Source organism: Amblyomma mixtum, chromosome 8 (genome assembly GCF_055824585.1).
Source record: "Amblyomma mixtum isolate Tamu chromosome 8, ASM5582458v1, whole genome shotgun sequence".
Taxonomy (NCBI): Eukaryota; Metazoa; Arthropoda; class Arachnida; order Ixodida; family Ixodidae; genus Amblyomma; species Amblyomma mixtum.
Genome location: NC_143019.1, coordinates 29196873 through 29221272, shown reverse-complemented (window position 1 = coordinate 29221272; position 24400 = coordinate 29196873). Strand labels below are relative to the sequence as shown.

Here is a 24400-nt window from a genome sequence, read left to right as displayed (position 1 = left end):
AAAAAGGGTGTCCACGCCAGACGGTCCATTACGTTGGATCAAGTTGGATAACCCATGGATTCTGGCTGATTAAAGGGAAAAGTTGGACTGTGGTGGATTATATTGAATGATGTTGAATTATAGGTGGACTGCGAGTGGTCTATTAGGAATAATTTGGATTGCGGCGGACTACGGATGGATTCTGACGGATTGCGTGTGGACTACATTGAACAAAGTTCAATAGGGTGGATTACATTTAAGTTGCAGTATAGTGCCTAGAATATAGTATTCTAGGCACTATAGTTGCAGTGTGAAGTTCAATTAAGAGTGTATTGCATTGGATTAAGTTGCAGTAGGGTGGATTACACTGGATTAAAGGGACCCTGAAATAATTTCGATGGGCATATTCTAGTGCAACAGATCTGTTGAGGTTGAAAGCTCTCGATGGAAATATGTTTAAAAATTCACTGCTCACATCCGATTAGGGCGACACTGATATCTTTGGTGTCAGTCAATAAAGCTAGCTAAAATTTTTCGTGGTGCTGTGACGAGCTATGACGGAGTGCCTATCGGACATGGGATTTTCCTAACCTTAGAAAATATCGTTTCATGGTTCTTTTAATCTCCTTGCGTGGTTCAAGTTATTCCGGAGCCACTACAACGCATCCTTTACTTTCACTACCTCGTTCTGTCACGGCGCGGTCTCGGTGTCCACTGAGGAGAGAATTACTGAGTCTTTCCCTTCGCCAATACCAATTTTCGATTCCATTCCATCGCGGACCCATCAGAGGAGAGAAAAAACCTTATTTAAACGCAATATCAAGCGCCGAGGACGTCCTAGGCCATGAAAGCCAACTGGTTCGAAGCTAGCCAAGCCCACTAAGCTCGGGGAGAAAGGTATGGAAAATGAAGGGACTGAATGGCAATGGGGCAGGGGATAAGGAAGGGGATGCTATAAATTAACACAGGGTTCGGGAAAACTGGGACATGCCGGGGAGTGTCAGATACCTGCTAGAGTAAGTAGCGGGACAATGCAGATTATGTGCACTCCATTGCCTTCATAAACTAAAAAAAAGAAACGACCACCGATTTGAATGCCTCCTGCGCCGAATACAGAACAGAACATGCAGGCCTGGTAGCTTGCATCATTGAAGCACATGTATAAACGAGACATGAATACATCAGGTATGATCTCTGTTTACAAGATAATGACGTTATGCAAAAAAAAAAGCCGGAACGTGCTTCCGCTGAGCTTGCCCATTAAGGCACATTCCCACTGACCACATTTCGAATCTGACAAAACACTTCTAAATGAACATTTGCATGAAAGGCCAAAAACGAGTGAGTGGTCTCCAAGTCACTAAATTTCTCGCTAAATGCCACATCAAGTAATACGACGGGCAGAACACTGAAGGCATAGCTCAGATGTCCGTTCCCCTAACACAAAATGGATGTTACCGGGCAAGCATACATTTAATGCTGCACTGAATCTGGTGTCTTTTCAAACTTACCAAAAATTTGATGCCATTTAGTATTCGAGTGTAAAACACAACTTGAAGGCTTCGCCACAGGAAAGAATCCATCGTATGAAAACCGAGCGCTTACGAACACAGACAGAGGAGAGGACGAGACGAGATAAGAACTAAAGGTGCTTTTTAGCGCCTTAAGTTTGTATCTCGTCTCATCCTCTGTCTGTGTTCGTAACCGCTGATTTTTAATAAGACGGATCACCCCCAACTTGCCCAATCCTCAGTTCTTCGACAGGAAAGGATGACATAGATAAAAAGAAAAAATTAATAGTTTATTGATCCAATGAGAGAGATGACTGACTGCTGGACATATTAGTTAGTCGAAAATTTCTTCAGTTACCTTGTTTTGGACCCAGCACACCGTTGTTACATGATAAAAAAAAAAAACTGATCGCTCATAAGCAATGAAATGCATCTCACCATATTTTGCAACGTGAGACTGCATCATAAATTTTTCTTCGTATTTGGGGACAACTTTTTTGGCAAGGCAGCAGAGGCTAGGTTGTACCCATGCTGTGAGAGGTGGGGGCGGGGGAATTATTCGTTGTTCAGGCTAGGAGTGTGAAGGGGTGAAGTTGGAGACAGCTTGTGGGATCACTAGTGCTGAGGGGGACAGAGGACCGTCTCCATCCCTTTCCTGCCTAGCCTCTGCTGCACTGACCAAAAATGTTGCCCCAAGCATAGCTGACGGCTTCTAACAATGCAAAAATACATTGCGTACTTCCTTACAATTTAATAGTGCTGCTGCCAAATCAGCAGAAGAACCAAGACCACAACATTGGACCTCCATTTGGAACCAGAAGCCGATTCCAGTGCTACTACTAAAAACATAAACAAAAAAGTTTTCAAATGTTGAGCCATGGCACACTTTATTCTAACTCCAGCACACTTTTGACAAGTCCACAAAAAAGGAATGAGCAGCGCGCTGAAACACTAAGCAGCATGTACAAAATGAATCAAACAACAACAAAGTGACTGAAGTGCGACAAATCCTTGCACACTACGATCACTAGAAAATAAGAACAGGCAAAAAAAAAAACGATCACTGTACCAGCAGCAGCAGCAACAAAAAGGAACAAATCAAAATCACTAGACTGAATATAAAACTGGACGAAATGTGTCGTTTAAACAAGACTCGCAAGTGTATCGCCTGATAAGGAGCTCTCTTCCCAGGCGTTTATGAGGATGAAAGAATTCCATGATGCGGATCCGCATGACCGACCAGACCGCAGTTTTCAATCCTTCAGTCACTGTCATGTGCCTTGACGGCCCTCACTGACAATGCAAAAAGCTTTGTCCCGCAATACCTCTACGGTTACTATGGAGTGCTCATACCGCTGCACACTTGCGGTCTGAGCACCCCATAGTAACCGTATAGGCATTGCGGGGCAAAAAGCTTTGTCCCGCAATGCCCATACGGTTACTATGGAGTGCTCAGACCGCTGACACTTTAGAAGGGCAATGTTCAAAGGATGAAATCGGCCACTGGGAACGCCTTGTAAATTCGGCATCCTGTTTGCATGGCCTATTGCACAGGAATGGTCATTGGCAAGAGCGGAGGCTTTCGCTGATGATATTCTTGCCCCTGTACAGCAAGCCGGCGGAGTTCATTCAAAAGTACCCACTCACCTTTCCACATGCGGCCCAGGAATCAAACAAAATGCCACGCAGTCACGTAATCATAAGCACCGACGGACCAAGCTGAGACGGCAAGGCAAGCCTCTAGCATATGCACCACCGAGATAGAGGCTTGGCGATGACACTTTGACAATTTTTCTTTTTCGGTGGAGTGCTTTGTTGTGGAGCAAACAGCAGCATCTTGACAGCCAACAATTGCTGTCCCTCGCCAATATTTGCTCACAAACAAACACTACTGCACCAGTGATGGTCGCCAGCAGACCCGAATGCAACTGTTCAGCTTACTAGCGCCCAATCGAAATTAGCCACACATTGACAGAGCACCCGTAGCGTCAGGGAAAGCTGTAGAAGTTTTCTCCGAAAGTTTTAGAACAGTCTTGCTCAGTGGCTAATGCATTCATTAAACTATAACAAACGCCAAAAAATGAAGAAAAAAATGACTGCATGAAACAATGAGCATTATTTAGTAAACAACAATTTCCAGGGAGACCTGGCGGCCACATTTGCGATGAATTGAGCGCGTCACATCTATCTACATGTGCACTGACCATTTTTTGTGCAAAGATTCCACGTGTAAAAAGTTTTCGCTATTAGACACAGTATATGCAGTATGTACAATGTATACAGAAATGATGGCACTGTACAAAATGAAACAAGTGTTCCAGGTCCCGAGTGATTGGTAGCACACCCAGAACAACTCTCGTTTCGAGAACACTGCCAGAAGAACACGCCTCAGTGCTGTCACACCGGAGAAGAGGGCATGTTCAAAAACACCGATGAGCGATGATGGCCTGCAAGGCTTCGTGGTCCCTGAGTGGCTTCGTCATGTGCAAGCATGATCCATCAGGTGCTTCTCAAAGTCCTGTGGACATCGGGAAGAAAAAAAAGGAAGAAAATAATGAAGATTACGCCCACCTCCCTTCAGTGCATGCAAGGGAAGCAACGAGTGATAGCTCTCCAATGCAACCGCCATGCTAGGCTTAAGGGGGGATGTGGGGATCAGATCGCAAAAATCGGGGAAAAAAGTCGATTTTTGAAAAGTACACTTTTTGGCATCTAAAACACTGTTTCTATGTTGTACTGAAATATTTCACCTAAAAATAAGCTTTAAAGTGCTCCAAATAAATATATATTTGTTGGCATCTACACATAGAAAGTGTGTGCTAGCTTAGAACTTTCAGGCTTGCTTTCTCGAAAGCTTGTTTGAGCTTAATACCTTGCTTGTGGAAAGCGTAGCACAGCAATGGGTGCATGGATTTTTACCCCATTTGTTTTGTTGTGATCCCGGAAATATGGTCTGCATCGAGACAGTCTCAGATCTACCATTTAGGCTCGCATGTTTTTATTACATGGTAATTAGAGCATGACACACTCTAAACATATAGAGAAGGCACATATTGTGTCCTTTAAAAAAAAAGAGCAGAGAAAGTAAAAAAAAATTAAGAGTCTTGATTTACACTACACTTCCTAGTAAATATTAAAAGCATTTACAGACCTTTAGCCTGTTTTTTTGTCATGCTAGGCTTTCCACAAGCAAGCAACGTGGGGACAACATATAAACAATGATTAAAGGGAACGTACTGAAGCTGTCATTGTGAAACTTTATATCTGATTGTTTGATGCCGTTTTAAGCGTCTGCCAAATTTCATCACTCTAAGTAAAAAAATAGAAAAGTCACCTTCGATCCCCTCATCCCCCCTTAAGGTGCGAGAAGACTTTTTTCTTTATGGTGCATGGACTTCTCAATAAGTTTTTGTACATGGAGCGCGATGACATAATGAGATGCTGCCAACACCTTGAATAGTCTGCTTCAACAAAGAACAAAAGCAACAAGTGCATATTACTGCTACTGTTGCTTAGCAATAGATACTGTAGCCTTCTGCTTGCGTGTGTTTGCCGACAAAAATGATATTAGATGCCATGTTTACTGATCACAATAGCTGTTTTGCAAAGTTGTAAGGAAAAAAGCGCTTGGCAAACTTTATTACACTCGCCAGGAAATTTACCAAACTGACCAACCAAAGTTCAAATGCAAAACTTCAGTTCAAATGCAAAACAAAAGATAGATACAGAGAGAGGTGAAACGCAGGGATGTGAACCAGAACAAAACAAGTTTTGTGAAAACCTAAATGAGGCGCTGACTGAAGTTCTGACTTTAGCTTTTAGCTGAGCCAGCAGTAGAATGTCAGTTGCACCCAACCCTTTCAAACCCTTCAGCAGAACTAAAGTTTCTGGAATTTCTTTCAATCCACATGCTGTGGGTGTGTCGAGTTTTGCTGACACCTGCCTTGTTGCAGTTTGGTCCAGAAAAGCTCATCTGGCACTGACTCCATGGACAGATCATGGAGCCCTTTGCACCAAGGCCAATGTGCTCCCGCTTGAGGTGGTGCACGAGGTCCTCCTCCCGCGCAAACTTGAGGTTGCACGGACGGATCTGCATAAAAAGGGAGGCGACTTGCTGTGAGGCATTTAAATCAAATCAAGAGCTACGCTGACATCCCTTACTGTCATGCATGCCTCCTCTGCAATGCACAAATACTCCACTGCCAAAGCTTTTCCTGTAACTTAAACAAAACAGCCTAATCCCAATACAAAACTATAAGCTCAAGAATCTTCATGTAGTAGAACACTTGCTATATTTATTATTGCACTTAGTCAGAAGAGGAACACAAAGTGTGGGCCATAGTAGACTAGAGCTGCCATTTGATGTCTTTTTAACATGCACCCTCTACCATGGATTCTCAGAGTTTGCATACACTTAACCTCTCCTGTACGATAAGTAATACTGACCACTACTGTTCAGTATCATATTCTCTTCCATGAAGTTCACTCTCAGCGACAAGTCAGCACAAAGTCGACAACACACAAAAACTTTTGTGCCTGACAAATTCATTAATGAAGATCACAGCAACAAACGTTCGAATTAGTACCTGCAATTTTCCCTTTGACATGTAAGAAGTTTTTAAAAGTTAGAAATAAACTGGAAGAACCAATGAGCGGACAACGAAAAAGAAATATGCAAGATAGAGGGAGAACAATGTGTTGCAGTCTGAATTCACACAGTGGATGAAAAATTCCAGACTGCAAACCTTACCTCGCACGCCTGCACGTTTGACTTGTCAAACTTGATCACTTCAACTTTGCCCTTGCGGTTCCCAGTGGCAATCTACACAAGATAAACAGAAAATGCAACAGGATGCATCAGACACATAACACTGGAAAAGCAAAAGCTGCTGACGGGAATGGCAAGGAAAAAAATGTCTAAAGCGTAGTAACACGGTTTCACGACTGTGTTGGAGATCGAAACCTGAGTGGCGCAAGACATCTGACGACAGCCATATTTCCGTAACAGATGGTCGACGTCCCAATATGATAGTAAAAAGAGAGCAAATGCGAAAGCTCTGGGTTTTGGACTTTTTTGACCAGCCCACTGTGTACCTCATATGCGCCCTGAATAGCTTGTAATAACTAAACTATTGCATTGACACTCCATTTTCAATTTCCAGGGGCACAAAGATATGTGCCACATTGTTCGGAAGGTATGTTAAAATGGAAACTACAGAACTCTTTGATTACACAGGGTGCGGAACTCTGCTTCGAAACCTGGTTGTTCCCTGTGGCCAGTTTGCAGATGTTACAGGCGACGGTGCCATCTATGAACAGGACTGTCAGCTATCAATCAAACACATTCGTGTTTCATGCAGCGCATAGCAGTTCCGTTTCTCTGCCACAGGTGGCGCAACAATCTGCTAACCTTTGAATTTCCATCCGTAACAAGGTGGCAGATTTTGACAGTTTTGTGGAGAGTAGTTGTACAACAGGCATCATCCTTTCGAGAACTTGCATTTACTCTTCTGGCATGGCTGCCTAACCCCGATTAATTCGATGAAAGCAGCTTATATTTGTATGAACACCTCTTTACAAGCTGTACCTGGGAAAAGAAATTTAAAGAAACACTAGAAAATGTTCAGGCAACACTGAATCGACCTACTAACCAGGGGGCCATTGACATCCAGGCTCATGACCATGTTCTTCCCAGCACCGTAGTAGACCACTTCACATGAGAAGTCCTTCCAGAAGGGAACAAACAGAAAGGACAGGAGAGGTCAAACATGAGAAGAAAAATGAAGAAGTATTAAAAAAAAATGATAACTTGCACCACTGAGTTGCTCTTGAGACTGTGGCCAAGTTATTCAAGAAGGCCTGGCCATTCATTTCTCGCCCAGTTTAAAATTCATGGCAACCACTCGCAACCACCAAGGCCATCATACCTGTGACATTTCCACATACCGTTCTTTATTTTCTTTTTTTTTTCCCCCGCTTGCTCGTTGACTAACTACGAAAATCAAGTTTTCCTCGAACAGTGATGTTAATCTATAGATCAAAGTCCACTTCCAACAAACCACCAGAGAATATATCTCTTGCCAGAACAGTGCTGGCATATAAAAAGTATTTTCTGACTTTTTGGCCAGTGTAAACGGGCTCCACTGGTGTCCATTTCCCTTCTGAACCTGCAGCAAACTACACCATGCAGAAGCATGTGCATGCTAACTACGATCACATAATCCACCTCCACTAGGTGCTCAGTTCAACATGACGTTACCTTCGAGTTTCTGCAAGGCAAGCTTCTGCTTCTGTTGCAACCATATATACGTGTAGCATAATTATCATTGCCATGAATCAATCCAAACTCATGCAATAGAGTTTCTTTCAGTTTTTCAGCCTGCAGTTTAGAGGGCTTACCTTGGTCCGGTAGCAGCGGATGAGGCCGTCGAAGGAGCAGCACACGAGAAGGCCCTTCTGGAAGCGCATTCCTGTGGCCGCACTCTTGCTCTCGTACACCTTGTGCAGGCAGCCCGTCTGAGGAGAAAGGGAAAGAGCTTGTTGTCTCGGCCTCACAGCAATCCACATTAGGCTTTCCTTTTGTTTGTGTGTATCAGCCTTTATTTCACGCCCTACCAAAGAATGCATTGTGGTGCTTTTGTCGTCAGTAGTGCGCAAGCATTTTTAGCTCAACTGGCAGCGTTGTTTGTGCACTGAAATGCCTGAACAGGTGCTGCGGGCAATGATACACAATGGAACATCATCATCATCAGCCTGACTACGCCCACTGCAGGGCAAAGCCCTCTCCCACGTATCTCCAATTAACCCTGTCCTCTGCTAGCTGCGGCCACCGTATCCCTGCAAACTTCTTAACCTCATCCGCCCACCTAACTTTTTGCCGCCCACTGCTACGCTTGTCTTCTCTTGGAACAAAGCAAAGAAAAAGAATGGACACCTACGCCAGGAAACCGACACAGGTGAATTTGTACTTCACAGAGCCAACTGTCGTTCAAATGTCAGCGCAAAACAAAAAAAACAGTTTGAGAGAGAAAAACAATCAGGTCAACCTCAACGTCAGGTACCTCACCCCGTCAGCATCTGACATTGGCGAGTTCTAAACTAGGGTGTGCGAATATTCGATAATTTTGAATATTTAGTCAAGCAGTAAAGCATTCGATTCGATCCGAATATTCGGTATTCGAAACATTGAAGTACTCGTCTCAGGCGAACTGCATTTCTGAAACGCTTGCTTGATGTGGTTTCGGTTCAGCGTACTACCTCCGTGGTGAAAGCGTGGTGCGGCCCTGACTACATGGTCACCTGCCAGGCGTACGTGCTGTACGCCTGTGTGTATGCTGGAGCCGTTCTGTGTATGTGCGTGGCAACATATGAGAGTAGGTGCAAGTGCGGAACCCAAATCTGCACTGAGAAACATGCTGAGGACCATTTTAAACAACAGATCCGATGTTCGGGCTAAAGCGAAGAAGAGACCCAGTGCTCATGGCACTAGACGTGTATGCACATCTGCATTTGAAGATGTTGAGGCAGCAGTGTACAAATGGCTCTTCGACATTCGATCCCTAAACACTGTCTGAATTTCTTGGAACTATTTGTTCTGAAATATTCGAGCTAAATATGCTCAATTTCTACCTCATGGACAAAGAGGTTTGTCTATGATGTTTTTCTTTTTGTTGCATGATTCATTTATACATGTATGGGTATTACTACCACCTGATCAAAACAACAGAGGAACTGTCCATGATATAGCTTTGTGTCTCAAGCATGGATAAGCTTGTTCACAAGCAATTCATTTTACTGGGCTAAAGGTATGAGTGTAATCTCTCAAAAACCCAGTGTTGGAGGTGTTAGCCTGAAGCCTGGGAGAAAGTGGAAAGGAGGAAATTGGAGTGGCCAATCAGAGCTGGCAGGGAGGAGCACAGTGGGGATGGGACAACTCTGCTAGCGCAGACCCCGCTGCATCGATCAGAATCACCGCGTGTAAATTTTTAAAACTGTGGCCGTTATTACACACTCATAAAGAGTGCAAACCCCTCCTTGTTCTCACCCGAAGCTCGTGGATGCGTATCGTTCGGTCTGTTGACGACGTGTACACGTAGCCATTGTTGACGGTGATGCACGAAGGTGGCTGCACGACCCCTTCGAGGCAGCGGAAGAGCAGGCCGGTCGATGGGTCGCGGATGGTGATGCTGCCGTCGAAAGTGACCGTGCACAACAGTTTCTGGGCCCCCTCGGTTGCCGTCGTGATGCGGCTCACCGATGTGTTGGAGCAGTAGAAATGGTCTTGGAACTTCTGAGACTGCACGCAATTATGGAGGGGGGGGGGGGGGGGGGGCATGTGTAAGTCCATTGGATAAACGGTAATGTGCTATATATGTATATATATATATATATATATATATACACGCACACACATATATTGATGGCGCCATGCCCAAGAGCACTCCTACGCGGTTAGTTAGCGTTGATTTCATTTGCTAGCCCCAAAACTGTGTTTTTCAGCATTCATAGCCGTTTTCGTTGGTGCAGTCGCTACAGCGTGTTCATGTGCGTTCCATTTTTCTCTTGTTCTTATGAGCAAATACGCAAATAAGGGCAAGGAATTGGTCACTTAACAAAACAAGCGATTCCAACCACCGCTGTCGCTCTAGTGTTCTTTAAAACACAACCGCCTGTATACCCGTGTGGTAGCTGTAACATGATGAAACCGGCCGAGTAGCATGCCACTAACACTGGTCTACTGATAGCCCCAATATTTTTGACGCCACTGTGATGTAAAACGTAGTAACATTTTTAAGCACTTGTCTTAGAATGCGTAGCTGTGCCAAGAGCAATATAGTATTCCCAAGCTTAAATACAGCACTCTGTATGTTGCCAACTCAGAGCGTTTTCTGGGAATGCACTGTAATTTACAGTGGATTCTATGTTTTAGATAAACTGAGCACCCTCTTTACTGCAAATGAGCTGTTTTCTGAGTTGGCAAACGATGTAATTAATATTTTTCAATACACCTGTTAGCATTTCCTTACTTGTGGCAGCAGATTCTGCCACTTGCAAGTATTTCGTGCTTTTTTCTGGCCTTACCAGCATAAAATTCGCATCTTTGAAGAAAAAAAAAAACTGATTCCTTGATCCTGCAATTACTTATTTAAGAAATCCTAATGTTTGCAATCTGCAATCACTCTGACGCTTTGTGTGGAAGTCTTTACATGCCTGTAAGAAAATAAGAGTGGGTGTTTTGCATTCCAAACTTGACTGCTCGACTCTCTTGAGGCCTGCATAGTTAGTTGATGTAGAAAAAAAATTGCGAGGAACTTTAGCGGCTAAAGTGGTGAAAGGCGAAAGCCTGAGAGCTGCATTCTGCTACGCGATTGCTCACTGCACATTTTGTTGGTGCATTAATTAACTGCCAATTAATGACGCTTAAGCTTCGCCTTTAGGAGTGGAACGCGATAGCGTGTTGTAGCGCTGCCACGGAGTCCATGAAACGCCACCACCCGTTCGGCGCGATGCGTTGCCCTTTGAACGCAACTTGAGGAAATGAAATGGGGCTGTAATTCTCTGTCATCTCAGTGGACACCTGAAACGCACCGTACAGGAAGGGAGGAAGTGGGAGTGAAAGAAGAGAGAAAGAGGGGTCGTAATGAAGAAAATGAAAATTGTATTTGAAGAAAGGAAGTTGCGCAGTAACTGTCTCACATATTTCGGTGGACACACGTCAAAATTCGCGCGCGGTGACGTCACCACAATTTGAACCAGTCTGAAACGCGGACAAATACGCCTTGCTCGTCGGTAAATTGGTTTTGAACCTTGCCGTAACGGGAAGGGAGGAAGATGGGAGTGAACGAAGACACCGTATTCACTAGACGCACCTTTGTTCATTCCAAACCATCGAGCTGGCATGGTGGAGTGGTAGCGTGCTCGACTCGCACTCCGGAGACCGGGGTTCGAGTCCCAAGCTCGGCGAATTTCTTACTCGGTTTTATTTATTTATCTGGTCTGACTAGAAAGGTTAATTAGACTAATGGGCTAAGTAAGCAATTAACTAAACTCAAACTTACTTGGAGCATCACTATACGATCCCTTTAATTGGTTGCATGGTTAGTAGCCAAAGTACAATTGGCCCATTTGAAATTCGCGCACTGTGACGTCACGACCGTTTCGACCAATTGAAAAGCGTGACATTTCTGTCGACAGCTCCTGCTTACAACGATGAGGCATTAAAGGCTTCCGCCTTAAAAAAACAACAGTGTTCTAAGAGAAACAGCGAGTCGAGCTAGTTAATCTGACTGCCATCATGCATACACCACTTTTTGCGATGACGCTGAAGATTACTACCAAAAATTCTGCTTTGGAGCAAGAAAGAAAAAGTAAAAATGAAACTCCAGATCGGTAAATACCTTGAGGTTGAACACCGACACGTGGCCACTCTGGAGACCGAGGTAGACCTTTCCCCAGGCGACCGCAGTGCAGATGATCGGTGCCTCAGCACAGAAGGTGCCCGTACACTCCCCCGTCTGAAGGGTGAGAGGACATTCCAGTTATGGTCAAATGTTTAGGGGAATCCCCCAAGATGGAGAAGATTTGTAATAAGGGAGTAATTACTCATTGGCATCCACCCGAGCGCAGCCATACGGCTACAAAGGAAAGCTATACAGCTTTCTCAGAAACTTCGTAGTTAAAGAAAAATTCGTCCTGGTCTGGGGATCGAACCCAGGACCACCGCTTCACCGGAGCAGTCTCTCTACCAATTGAGCTAACCGGGACGGCAAGCTTATGGTAGGGCGAGAGCGAATTGATCAATAACTCGAAGTGGGAACTGTGTTGGTCAAATGTTTAGGGGAATCCCCCAAGGTGGAGCCGTATGGCTGCGCTCGGGTGGATGCCAATTAGTAATTACTCCCTTATTACATTCCAGTTATGTGACGACAGTTTTCACCATCAGCTGTTAAGCAGCTTAACGCGTGATGTGACAGTGCGGAACACGATTAATCCCTTAAACCCTAATTCGATTTAGGGAAACTCAGGGAAAATTTTTAGAGGAATAATAAAATGGATTAAAGCAATGATTTCTGAAGAACCAACGTGCTAGTTTAAATAAACCAAAGTGGCTATTTGGGCTTGTTGGTCAGTGAACATGGTTAAAGAATGCAGCGCGAAAAGACAAGGACAAAGAAGAAGTGGACAGGACTTCAGCGCCAGTCCTGTCCACTTCTTCATTTGTCCTTGTTTTTTTGCGCTGCATCCTTTAACCATATAAATAAACCAGACATCCAAATTAATGCGAGTACACCGTAACTCAATTAGACATGGATGACATTCTGCTTGCTTCAGCATGTTGTTGCTGTTAAGAAAAAGCGAACAGTACACATAGGCTGGGAGTAGAGAAAATAAAAAGGCTAATTCTATTACCTCAGCGTTATAAGACCGCAGGTTCCCGTCGAGCGAAGCGGCGTAGAGCACCGGTGCTTGGCCCTTCCCGTTGTACACCTCGATCGAGTTCACCGTCTTGGTACTGCCCAGGTACTTGACACACTGGCTCGAGTCCTTTACCGTTTTTTTTTTTTAGCACGAGACAAAGGAAAAAAGACATCTGTTAGAGTTCCCAAGAAGTTCTGACAAGTAAAAAATTGCTTAAGGGGGGACATGGGTCTTAGAGCATTTTTTTTTAATTTGGTTTGGTTTGGTTTATGGGGTTTAACGTCCCAAAGCGACTAAGGCTATGAGAGACGCCGTAGTGGAGGGCTCCGGAAATTTCGACCACCTGGGGTTCTTTTATGTGCACTGACATCGCACAGTACACAGGCCTCTAGAATTTCCCCTCCAAAGAAATTCAACCGCCGCGGCCGGGATCGAACCCGCGTCTTTTGGGTCAGCAGCCGAGCACCATAACCACTGAGCCACCGCGGCGGCAGACCAAATGCAATGAAACTGCACAAACTTATTCAGTTTTTTCTGCTGATTTCAAATATGCAATTTGTTTATATTTCTAGGGCAATTAGTTCCTGAGATATTAATATATATCATGCCATTGTCTGCTCAAACATAGAAAAAAAATGGACCACCAGAAATTTAATTTTAATATTTGGGTAGATACTAAATTCAGTGAGGAACGCAATGCTGGAAGCAGTTTTCAGTTTTTTGTCCGTGTGGACAAATGGGCTTAACAGTTAGTTTCATGTGTGTCATGTGTTTTCTGGCACTGTATGTCTGGTTAACTCACTGGAAAACTAACTACTAAGCCCATTTGTCCACACAGACAAAAAACTGAAAACTGCTTCCAGCGTTGCATTCCTCACACATTGCAGTATCTACCCACATATTAGAATTAAATTTCTGGTGGCCCATTTTTTTTCTATTGTTTGAGCAGACAATGGCATGATATATATTAATATCTCAGGAACTAATTGGCCTAGAAATAAACAAATTGCATATTTGAACTCAACAAAAAAAACTGAATAAGTCTGTGCAGTTTCATTGCATTTGGTCGGTAAATAAAAAAAAATGCTATAAGACCCATGTCCCCTCTTAAATTCATTAATGATTCATGGGGTTTAACGTCCCAAAGAGACTGAGGCCATGAGGGACGCCATAGTGGACTGTTCCGAATATTTTACACCACCTGGGGCACTTTTAAAGAGCCCTGACATCACACAGTACGCGGGCCTCTAGCAGTTTGCCTTCATCGAAATGCGACGGCCGCGGCTGAGATCGAACCCGCGTCTTTCGAGCCAGCAGCTGAGCGCCGTAACCACTGAGCCACCGCGGTGACTTAATTTCAGTTACACCACGATCGCTACCGCATGGAATACTAAATTATTTATTTATTTACTCATTGCCGCCATTATAGGTAGGTCCAAGCAGGAGAAGCAGTGTGAAATGATGTAAAACAAATATTCAGCACACAAAAACTATATAAAGAAAAATATTACACGTGCACGTATTTCAACACAAAGTAAGCAAAAAGAATCGAGGAGAAATGAACAGCTAGATTTTCACATTTAAACTGCAAAAGCTGCTCATAGCATACTGGTAATGCTGTCAGGGCTCACTTGAAAACCCACCAATGGCAGCTGTTTACTCCGCTATTGTTCGGAGGAAAAATGAGGCGTTAAAAATTTAAAATTCGGCATGATAAGGGGCTAGTAATTGCACATGACATTATTTTGTTAATATTGTGACTAAAGCTTCATCATGGCTTCATTGCTTTGTGTTTCTGACAATGCTCGTTAGCGTTATACTTTAGATGTGTTCCTGCCACATGAGTATGTTGCTACTGTATTTACTCATTTACATACGGTGCAGCCTTCAGTGGGGTTACTGCACGTGGGGAAAAAAAGAAAATGAACACTAACATGAATAGACACATAAGAACTCTTCAAATGCAAATGGCTGGCAGTTCCCAACATGGCTGGCTTCTTGTTGTTGTGTTTTGTTGTGTTGGGTTTAATGGCACATAAGCGGTTAAGGCTATTTATTTATTTATTTATTTACAATACTCCCAAAAATGACAAACATGATAAAAATTCGAGCAGTGCACTCTGGAATTAAAAAAAAAAAAAAAGTGAATACAAATCAAACACAGGTGAACAGAAAGGAACAAGCAAAATAAAAGAAAAGGTAAACATTAGGAAGGAAAAAGAAAAATACATGTCTAGAAGTCGGGTGCAGCATTGCCATAAGGAATTCAATTAGAGCACATGGGAACACAGCAGCGGAAAAAATAAGAGAGACTTTCTTCACGATTAGTTAACAAACTAATGAAGTGATGAGAGGCGGCTGAGTATGTCAGTGAAACTGCTTTATTCGTTAATAGATAAAGATTCTATCCGTGACGTGAACTGAGATAATGTGGTTGCAGTCATGATTGAGGGATCAAGGCGATTCCATTCTCTGATCACGAGGGGAAAGTACGAATACTGTCGTTATGGCATGAGTATTCTGTTATCGCGCGCGCGTGTTTATGCCTCGACGGGCGTGATTGCGAGAAAGATATGTATTTTGATACGTCTATCATGTAGTAGTTGTACATCAGGTGAAATAAAAATTTTAGCCGTGCTTGTTGCGCTCTTGATGATAGAGTCGCTAAACCCGAAATAGCCGCGAGGTTAGTTGGTGAATCTGTGCGCTTATATTTGTTGTGTATAAACCGCAATGCTTTATGCTGTACTTCAAGTGGTTTGTGCAGTGTCTGTGCAGTAGACGCTTTATCAATGCCACGCAATGCAACGCATATGAACAGCGACTGAACTGCCAACTAGACTATAACCCCACAAATGGCTTCGGAGATGAGTGGGTCAAATCTCAAGCAAGTTGGCAGAGGTTTGCAGGACTTTGCAAAAGCGCTCTCCACCCTGTAACCACTAGGTATGTTATGTCATAAGTCACGTGGGTGTCCTTGGAAACCTCTGAAAGCACCGCCTACTGTCTACTGCCGCAGAAGTAGTGTCAGTAGCTGCGTAATCAAACATCACTTGGCGTGACCTTTGTGGAGGCAGCGGACATTCCTCAACAGCCGCCAAAGTCAAGCCCAATCTGATTCTCAAATTTATATTCCGGCTTTTCACTTCTACCCAGCTACTCACTCCTGCCAAAGGCCTTCTGCAAAGGCTGGCAGTACCTCTGAAATAAATTACCAGACAAACCGCTTTCATTCGTTAAAATTTTTACGCAAAAGTGAACGACTACAACTGGCACTTGTTTACAATCCAAACAGGTCCAGCTGCTCACCAGCAAATCGTGACGGCGAGCTGAGAAGTCGTTGGAACAGGAGTAGACGTAATGCCCATGAAGCTGGAAACAAACAAACAAGAAAAAGGTGACCCTGTTTTGGTCAATATCCAAGGTGAATAACATTTTTTACGTTCCATGGCTGGGTGTGCTCCCTGTGATGAAAAAAACAAGACAACTTTTTTTTGACATCTACACTGAGAGCTCGCTAATTCGGGCATCTGAGTTGTGCAAAAGTTCGAATTATCGAATAACCCCCCAAAGCTACCAGAATCTGTTGAAATCATAGTAAATTCGTTTGGCGAAAACATGGGTCACGGTCTTCCGCTTCTGAGATGAGGACTATGCGGCGATGACAATTTTTCGCAGTTCCTTCAAATGCTTTACTGCTCCAAAAGAGTGAATGGCTTCTAGGCTTCCTCCATGGTGTGATACGGTAGCAGCAGAGCTTCCCCACAAGAGGAAGCTCGCATGTGAGGAGACTCCACCGCACTACCTGCTAACAGCCCTGATGCTGCACGCAAGCCAGAAGTTATGAAGAAACACTACACCATCCAAAATCAAGGCTGGAGAGGACTATTTGGTGGATCACTTGGTGTTTCGGTCACGCCTTGACGTGGCCCTCCACTGGGAGTCAGTTCGAACCAACGAGTGTCTGACACCACAGATATACATCAGCGCTGACTGGGATGATTCTAGCAGGATGAATTAACGAGCGTCGAATTAATGCGGTTTCCCTAGAGCCTATTTTGTGCTTAGCATTCTACTGTTCAAACATGACACGCACATACAGACGCAAAAATAACATGATCCATTCCTCTAAATATGTTGCTTTATCATGCTTTCAGAATTGTTCCTTTTATACAAACAACTTAAGTAGCACAGGTAGTCAACTTGCAATAAAATGGCTGCCACTTGTACCCTGCTAGAGAGTTCAGTGAGTTTCTATATGTATTCAAAGTCTGCACTGTTCTCCCTCCTCAAAAACCCTTGTTCTTAAGTCTGAACATTTCACACCTTCGAAAGGTGATTTATCAATCTAGACAGATTCCATATTAGGACTTCAAAGTCCCTCCATTGCTTCTTTTCTTGCCCCCTTCCTTCTGAAACTTGCCGCACTCTTGAACCCCTACCAGAGGAAAAAAAAACAAACGGAAGCATTAGCTGCATGCAAAATGTCTTGAAGAAAATTTCCTTTTGCTGAACTTGCTGTATCTATGCAAGAGGGCAGCCTTGTACTTTTTTCAGGCATGGTACCACGAAGAAAAGAATGCAGTAGTTGTCGCCACTACACGTTGCTTAAAGGGACCCTGAAGGCTAAAACTGACAAGTTTTTGTTTCTATAGTTGTACTATACAACTCAAGACTGAAGCGGCAAATGCCCCTCAAAGGAGCCTTTCCAACCAATGGCGTCGACCAATTCTAACCCTGACTGTTCCCCTTGGGCTGGCTAGCAGAAATCGCAGGAGGAGGTAGATTAACGGGGATTAGTCAGGGCTTAGGGAGATTAACCACACTTCATGAAAACCAGTCCATGCCAATGACTGGAAGGCCTCCTTTGACGAGAATCTGCGGCTTCGTTCTCAAGTCGCATCTGACTACAGTAAAATCCGATAGCTGACCATCCGCTCAGTAGCAAAAGATGCATTCAGTGTCAAGAAAATCAGGTGCTAGCACTGGAACTCACTTTTCCCAGCCCATTAATTCGAAGAAGCGCCCCTGATGGTAGTTCTCTCTTTTTTTTTTTTTTTCAGATAATGTTATTGTCCTTGAGCGGGAACAGTGCACCAGCAGCAATAGCAACGCATAAGTTTCCCCAATAATCCTTCACCTTTATGTTCTAATCAGCGAAAAAAACCTTACCTCACATCCCCACAGTCAACTTGCAAAAACGACCGGTGGTGGCAAAACCCTTCTTTCATTTTATCATATTTCACTCTAGCTTATCAGAGCTGTGTTTTCAGGCCCCTCTGTCATTAGAAAAAGGTCATGCAACAATCAATAGGCAAACTTTGCTGAGTCCCAGCATCGACCTCAAAACAAGTGCTCCATAAGTACTGTTCAGTTATCTATTGCAACTACACACGAGGCGAATGGAGCTTCAAAACAACCACATCTGCTAAAAGGATTGCATAGTCCTAATCTGTATAATGCGATCAGTGAAGAAACGCAGCTGTGTAGTTCAAGCACTACTAAAAGCTTCAGCTATGCATGAAAACAGCTGTGAGCTGTCCTAGAGGGCTACTAACCAAAAACGAGCACCAAGAAAGGAGTGTCCCCTTACCTTCAGCGCAACTATAGCAGAGTCGTGGGCTGAGATTTCTAGGCACGGTGGAATTTGGTCCATCTGTAACTCATCTAGAAAAAAAAAAGCGGGAGAAAGAAAAAGCATTCTTCAGACTGGATATAAATCTCTTTCTGAACCTCACCCTTCCGTAGTGCCTACTGCCTGTGTGTGTGAGGCGAGACACTAAACGCTAAAATAAACAAATGAATACAAAGAGGAATTATTAGATGATAATGGTGTAACTGGTGGGAAGATTTTTAAATCCAATTTTTTCGCCTACAAATGCCTTTTTTGCTGCCGACAAACATCAACATAGTCAGACAGAACTGGAAAATCAATTTTTATCAAAAACAATAATTGGATAGAGTCATCCCCAGAGCTGCTTTAAAATCATGTTGAAAGATTTCACTTCAGTACAAAACACTAGCAGTAAAAAATAATAAATATGAACAGAAGAATCACACAACCTCCACAGCGTCCCATCAACTTCGCATTCTTTCATGCCTTCAGGAGAAAATACAGCAGAATCTTGGCGACACCATCCAGGCTGATTCTAATTCTAGTACGACAGGATTCTTAACATTCCCCAGGCTAAAGTGCCTTGTGTACCCATACAGAATTCTGGGTGATCCAAACATTCTTCTGTGCCACTACAGATGACACGAACATGTGAACTGCGAATGCGGCCATGAGCACAAATGCTGCACTGCAATTGCCATTGTGCATTATGCATCGTGAACGTTGAGCGGTGGCACGGAGCCATAAATAAATGGCCAGCCATTAACCGATTTGTGCGAACGAATTTCTCGTGCTTCAGCATGCGGATTTTGTGCTTTATTGATGGTAGCACAAATTTTGGGTGATACGAATAATTTTCGCAATACTGTCAGATCTACAAATTAAAAACGCAGTGCAAAGAGACAAGGACACAGAAAGACAGACAACACACGGCGCTAACTTCTAACAATGGTTTATTTCAGAAAGGAAAGGTGGTTTTATATCGACATCAAGACCTTTTGACATCCTTTCTGTGTCCTTGTCTCTTCGCGCTACGTTTTTACTTTTCAAATATGAACCAACAAGCCCAAGCATATACCCTTCTGTCAGATTTACATTAAGATTTTATTACAATGTGCACAAGTCAAAGTTGGGGACATACAAACAAAACCGACATTCCATGTAATGAAGGAATCGATGATTATCGTCTCACCAATGTCGCCATCCACCTCTGACCTAGTAGCTTTCGGCCTTTTTCTGCAGCACGAAAAACAAAGCAAAAATAAACAATGATCAGTGTCAACTAAACGCTACTCCGCGACGCACAACTCATCGCAATCAGTTACCACAGCTGCCTACCTCGTGGTTGCCGCTGGCTCTCCGTCCTTGGTGGTTTTCCGCTTTGCCGTGGGCCTCCTCGACGACGGGCCCCCGCTCACTTCGGGCGACATTGTGGGCAGTGACGAACTGCTCGGACCAGTGGCGGAAGCCATTGTGGCGGCAAGGCTGTTGATGTCGATATCCCCCAGCTGCTGCAGATGCGGCAACAGAATCTGGGTGAGCTCCTGAGGCGTGGGAATGCTCGGCTGAGGAAACATTCCCGCCACCTGCGGTGTCTTGTGAACAAAAGACAGAGACAGGAAGTTTCATGTTTCGTCTCTTCTCTTATAGGGCCGAATCCGTGAGACCGTTCCAAGATGTCATGCGGCAAAGCAGCCAATCACACATGACAGCCCACACAGAAGCGAGCAGGTTCCAACGTGAACTGTCTCGTGGATTCAGCCCCTGTTAACCCATACCGCCAAACTTCAATATAATGTACACAGATATTAAGAGTTATTAGCTGTACCAAACTGTTCTCAAATACTTTTAAGAAACAAATGCAAGTCCTGCTCCATATATAATACTGCCGAGCACCAATCTGTGCCCGCTTGGATAGTAGGCAGCAGGCTTTCCCTCGCTTCGTAATGACCAGTGAAAGACATAGCGGCGCGAAAATTTGGTAGCCAGGCGGTCGGCATCATTTTATGTCCCTCACGCGTGTCGATAGTGCCTCTTGTGCGTGTCGACAGTGCTTCGGAACCAGAAGCATGGTCGGCTGTAGCCAACCGGTAGCCATCTTGTGCTTGCGTCAACTGTCATGCAGATGGTGAAAACGACTGTAGTTTTCGTTCTGGCATCCCATTTTAGAGTGCAGCTCTTATGCGCCCGCTCGGGGGCTGAGCCGTGTCGTTGTCGGCGTAACCGAGCACTGGGGGGGGGGGGGGGGGTCGACTTTTATGCGATAATATGCAGTAATCATAAAGCATAAAGGGGCTGAGCCGTGTCGTTGTCGGCGTAACCGAGCACTGGGGGGGGGGTCGACTTTTATGCGATAATATGCAGTAATCATAAAGCATAAAGGGGCTGAGCCGTGTCGTTGTCGGCATAACCGAGCACTGGGGGGGGGGGGGGGGGGGGGTCAACTTTTATGCGATAATATGCAGTAATCATAAAGCATAAAGCTTGTCCAATAAAGGTACCGCTTTCCCATAACAAAACTTTTTTGCTTGGGTACCATTTCCTACTTTTGCCGAGTCCGGTTAATTTGAAAACACAGTTAATTTGAATTTTTTTTGAGGTTCCAGTGACATCGAACCAACCAGCCCTTACTGCAAATACTTTCCACACACAAATGCCGCAAAACAAGACGCATACCTGTCCCACTACGTTTGGAGGCGCGCCGGTCGTGGGTTGTGCAATGTTGAACATCATCTCCGGGCCGCTGCCCCTGCCGCCAAACGAAGAGAGCATCTCACTGGCCGCTACGCTCTGAGCAGGCAGCGTGAAATGCAGCACGGGTTGCCCGGTTTCCTGTAGTGCTGACGCAGCCCCTTTGGGAAGAACAGTAAACAAAAAAAAAGTGTAAGTACAGTAGAACCACTCTATAGTAAAGCGACTTGGAGCAGCAAAAATCTTTACTATATCAGGGTCTTATACTATACAGGGTGTTTCACCTAAGACTTTCTGCAATTTTTAAAAATAAGCTATTTGAATTAGATGCTCGCTTTTTCTGGCATAGCATTGTCAGTGGTGTAGTACATCATAATTCAACTAAGACGTGCTAACTAGCAGGCTTGTTAACCAATATTCAATAGTCAACTTCTAAACTATTACCGTTGGGCTCCTTAATTATTGAGAGGCATGCAGCCCACCGTAAGTAATGTCCATATCCGTTTTTAGAATTTCGAGAACGCGATTATCCTCGGCGCTGTGGCCCAACAAATTTCGCCTTCATCGCGCCAAAATACATGCGGTTTGAGAAGCTTGCAGGCAAAGCAACCTCTCCAGTGAGCCTAACTCGTCGAAATAGCCAAAATTTGTTGGGCCACAGCACCGAGGATAATCGCGTTCTCGAAATTCTAAAAACGGATATGGACATTACTTACAGTGGGCTGCATACCTTTCAATAATTAAGGAGTCCAACGGTAATAGTTTAAAAGTTAACTACTAAATATTGGTTAACAAGCCTGCTAGTTAGCACGTCTTAGCTGCATTATGATGTACTACACCCCTGACAATGCAATGCCAGAAAAAGCGCGCATCTAATTCAAATAGCTTATTTTTAAAAATTGCAGAAAGTCTTAGGTGAAACACCCTGTATACCATACTATATATCTATATCATACACTATATATCTATAGATATATACTATATGTCTTATACTATATCAGGGCTCTGATGTTCTCTGGTAGTTAATTCGCTACTTACTAAACAGTGGGCCTCTAAAGTGGGCCTCTTAATAAACAGCGGGCCTCTCGGGCAGCCCGTTGGCGGCCCGCAAGTTCGTCTCTGACAGGAAAACGCATCATGGTCACGTGGGCTGGCGGCCACCGGAACCAGCCGGCCGGCAATCACGGCGGCAAGCAAGTCGCGGATCACGGAGGGCAGATGCTCTCGCTAGCTTCGCGTTCTCCTGCGTCTCATCCAGCGGCAGGAAAAACTTTTTCAACTTCAAATCCAAATTTCTTAGAAATAAATGCATCTTTCGCTGCCGGCCAAGTGGCAACAAAGCCATGACATGCTGAACTATCGGATTTTGCTATAAAAAAAATATTAATAGTGCTCTCCTCACCGTCCCTTTAAAATGCCTTACAGTACAAGCCCAAATATATAGACGTACCATACGCTATTTCCCAAGTTTAGCATGCATGGTTCTTGTGTATGCCAAAATGCTGTTTTCAAAATGGCGCCGCCCTTGAACAACAACAAAAACGAACAAACAACCTTCAGGGCTTGAGTTCAGCTTGTTTGCTTTATCTAAGGGTGACTGACTAGAGTTGTCAACTATCACAAAAGTATTAGATCACGATGTGCTACAGCAAACACCATCTGAAGCAAACGATACTAAACACTGGCGACATGAACACAGGTGACGTGGGGATGCAACTTGTTCACCGTGAGTCTTTGTTGACGATGGATGGATGTATGACATGAAATTCCAACTCTCACAAAAAACCCTCTCCCAAACTGACGTAAACTTTTCTGGAAAAAAAAAAAGGTGGACCTATTAAGCAGCAAATACAGTAACAAATCAGTTCCATGAACTAAAACCTTCTCATTTTGCCGCTCATGGTTCATCGGTCCACACCACTACACTGGTTTAAATCTGAATAGGGCAGAAAAGCCTCAGTAGCTAATCCTGGGAAAATGCACAAATAAATTTGTCATGAATCCATCATACCTTGAAGACATTGCAATATGTCCAGCCTCTCTTTTCTGGCTTGGGCTTCTCTTGCAATGAGCTACAGAGAAAGAAAAACAAAATGAAGAGAAAAGACTGAAGCAGCATCAGCAGCAGCTCCAAGCAAGGCCAGTGGGTCTTACACACACACACACACACACACACACACACACACACACACACACACACACACACACACACACACACACACACACACACACACACACACACACACACACACACACACACACACACACACACACACACACACACACACACACACACACACACACACACACACACACACACACACACACACACACACACACACACACACACACACACACACACACACACACACACACACACACACACACACACACACACACACACACACACACACACACACACACACACACACACACACACACACACACACACACACACACACACACACACACACACACACACACACACACACACACACACACACACACACACACACACACACACACAAAAGAGAGAGGCGAAATTCTAGAGACCCATGTACTATGTACTGTGCGATGCCAGTGCACATTCAAGAACCCCAGAAATTAAACCTTATAAACTAACTAAACACACACACACAAACACAAACATGTACGCACGTACACACACACACACTTAAGTGTCTTAATTCAATGGCATTCATAGCCAAGAAGTTCTTTTTCACAAGTAAAGTTTGGTGGCTGATAACCGCGTGCGTTTTAGACGTCACCAAATGGTTGTTCTATTGGTTACAACATTCGTGACACAGCTGCTCTATAAACTACAGGGCATGCTGTAGCAAACAGCTCTAGTAAAATTATGACCCTCTGAGGTTCTTGGTCAAATGTTTAGGGGAATCCCCCCCAAGGGGGAGTAGATTTGTAATAAGGGAGTAATTACTCATGGACATCCACCCGAGCGCAGCCATACGGCTACAAAGGAAACCTATACAGCTTTCTCAGAAACTCCGTAGTTAAAGAAAAATTCGTCCTGGTCCGCAGTTCGAACCCGGGACCACCACTTCACCGGAGCAGTCGCTCTACCATTTGAGCTAACCGGGATGGCAAACTATGAGGTTCTTGGAAGTGTTTCTGCATTTCATCTTAATCGAAACTTGGCCTTTGGTACCAGGCCTGAACCCGAAACCTT

General features: G+C 44.2%; 1 protein-coding gene across 3 annotated transcripts in view; it reads right to left on the bottom strand.

The window, feature by feature from the left end:
• Positions 1-2347: 2347 nt before the first annotated feature.
• Positions 2348-24400, bottom strand: part of LOC149331842 (uncharacterized) — a 59419-nt gene continuing 37366 nt past the window's right edge. Inside the window, exons 11-24 of one of the 3 annotated variants that reach the window (XM_089556899.1) lie at positions 23225-23285; positions 21199-21374; positions 19861-20117; positions 19715-19758; positions 18502-18575; positions 16218-16280; positions 12900-13034; positions 11888-12004; positions 9535-9786; positions 7890-8006; positions 7142-7216; positions 6241-6312; positions 5434-5580; positions 2348-4008 (exon numbers count right to left, since the gene is read on the bottom strand). In XM_089556899.1, the coding sequence (XP_089413025.1) occupies positions 3970-4008; positions 5434-5580; positions 6241-6312; positions 7142-7216; positions 7890-8006; positions 9535-9786; positions 11888-12004; positions 12900-13034; positions 16218-16280; positions 18502-18575; positions 19715-19758; positions 19861-20117; positions 21199-21374; positions 23225-23285 (1629 nt within the window). In that variant the 3' untranslated portion in view covers positions 2348-3969. The remainder of the gene's footprint in view (positions 4009-5433; positions 5581-6240; positions 6313-7141; positions 7217-7889; positions 8007-9534; positions 9787-11887; positions 12005-12899; positions 13035-16217; positions 16281-18501; positions 18576-19714; positions 19759-19860; positions 20118-21198; positions 21375-23224; positions 23286-24400) is intronic. The other 2 variants (XM_089556900.1, XM_089556901.1) reach the window with 2 other exon arrangements.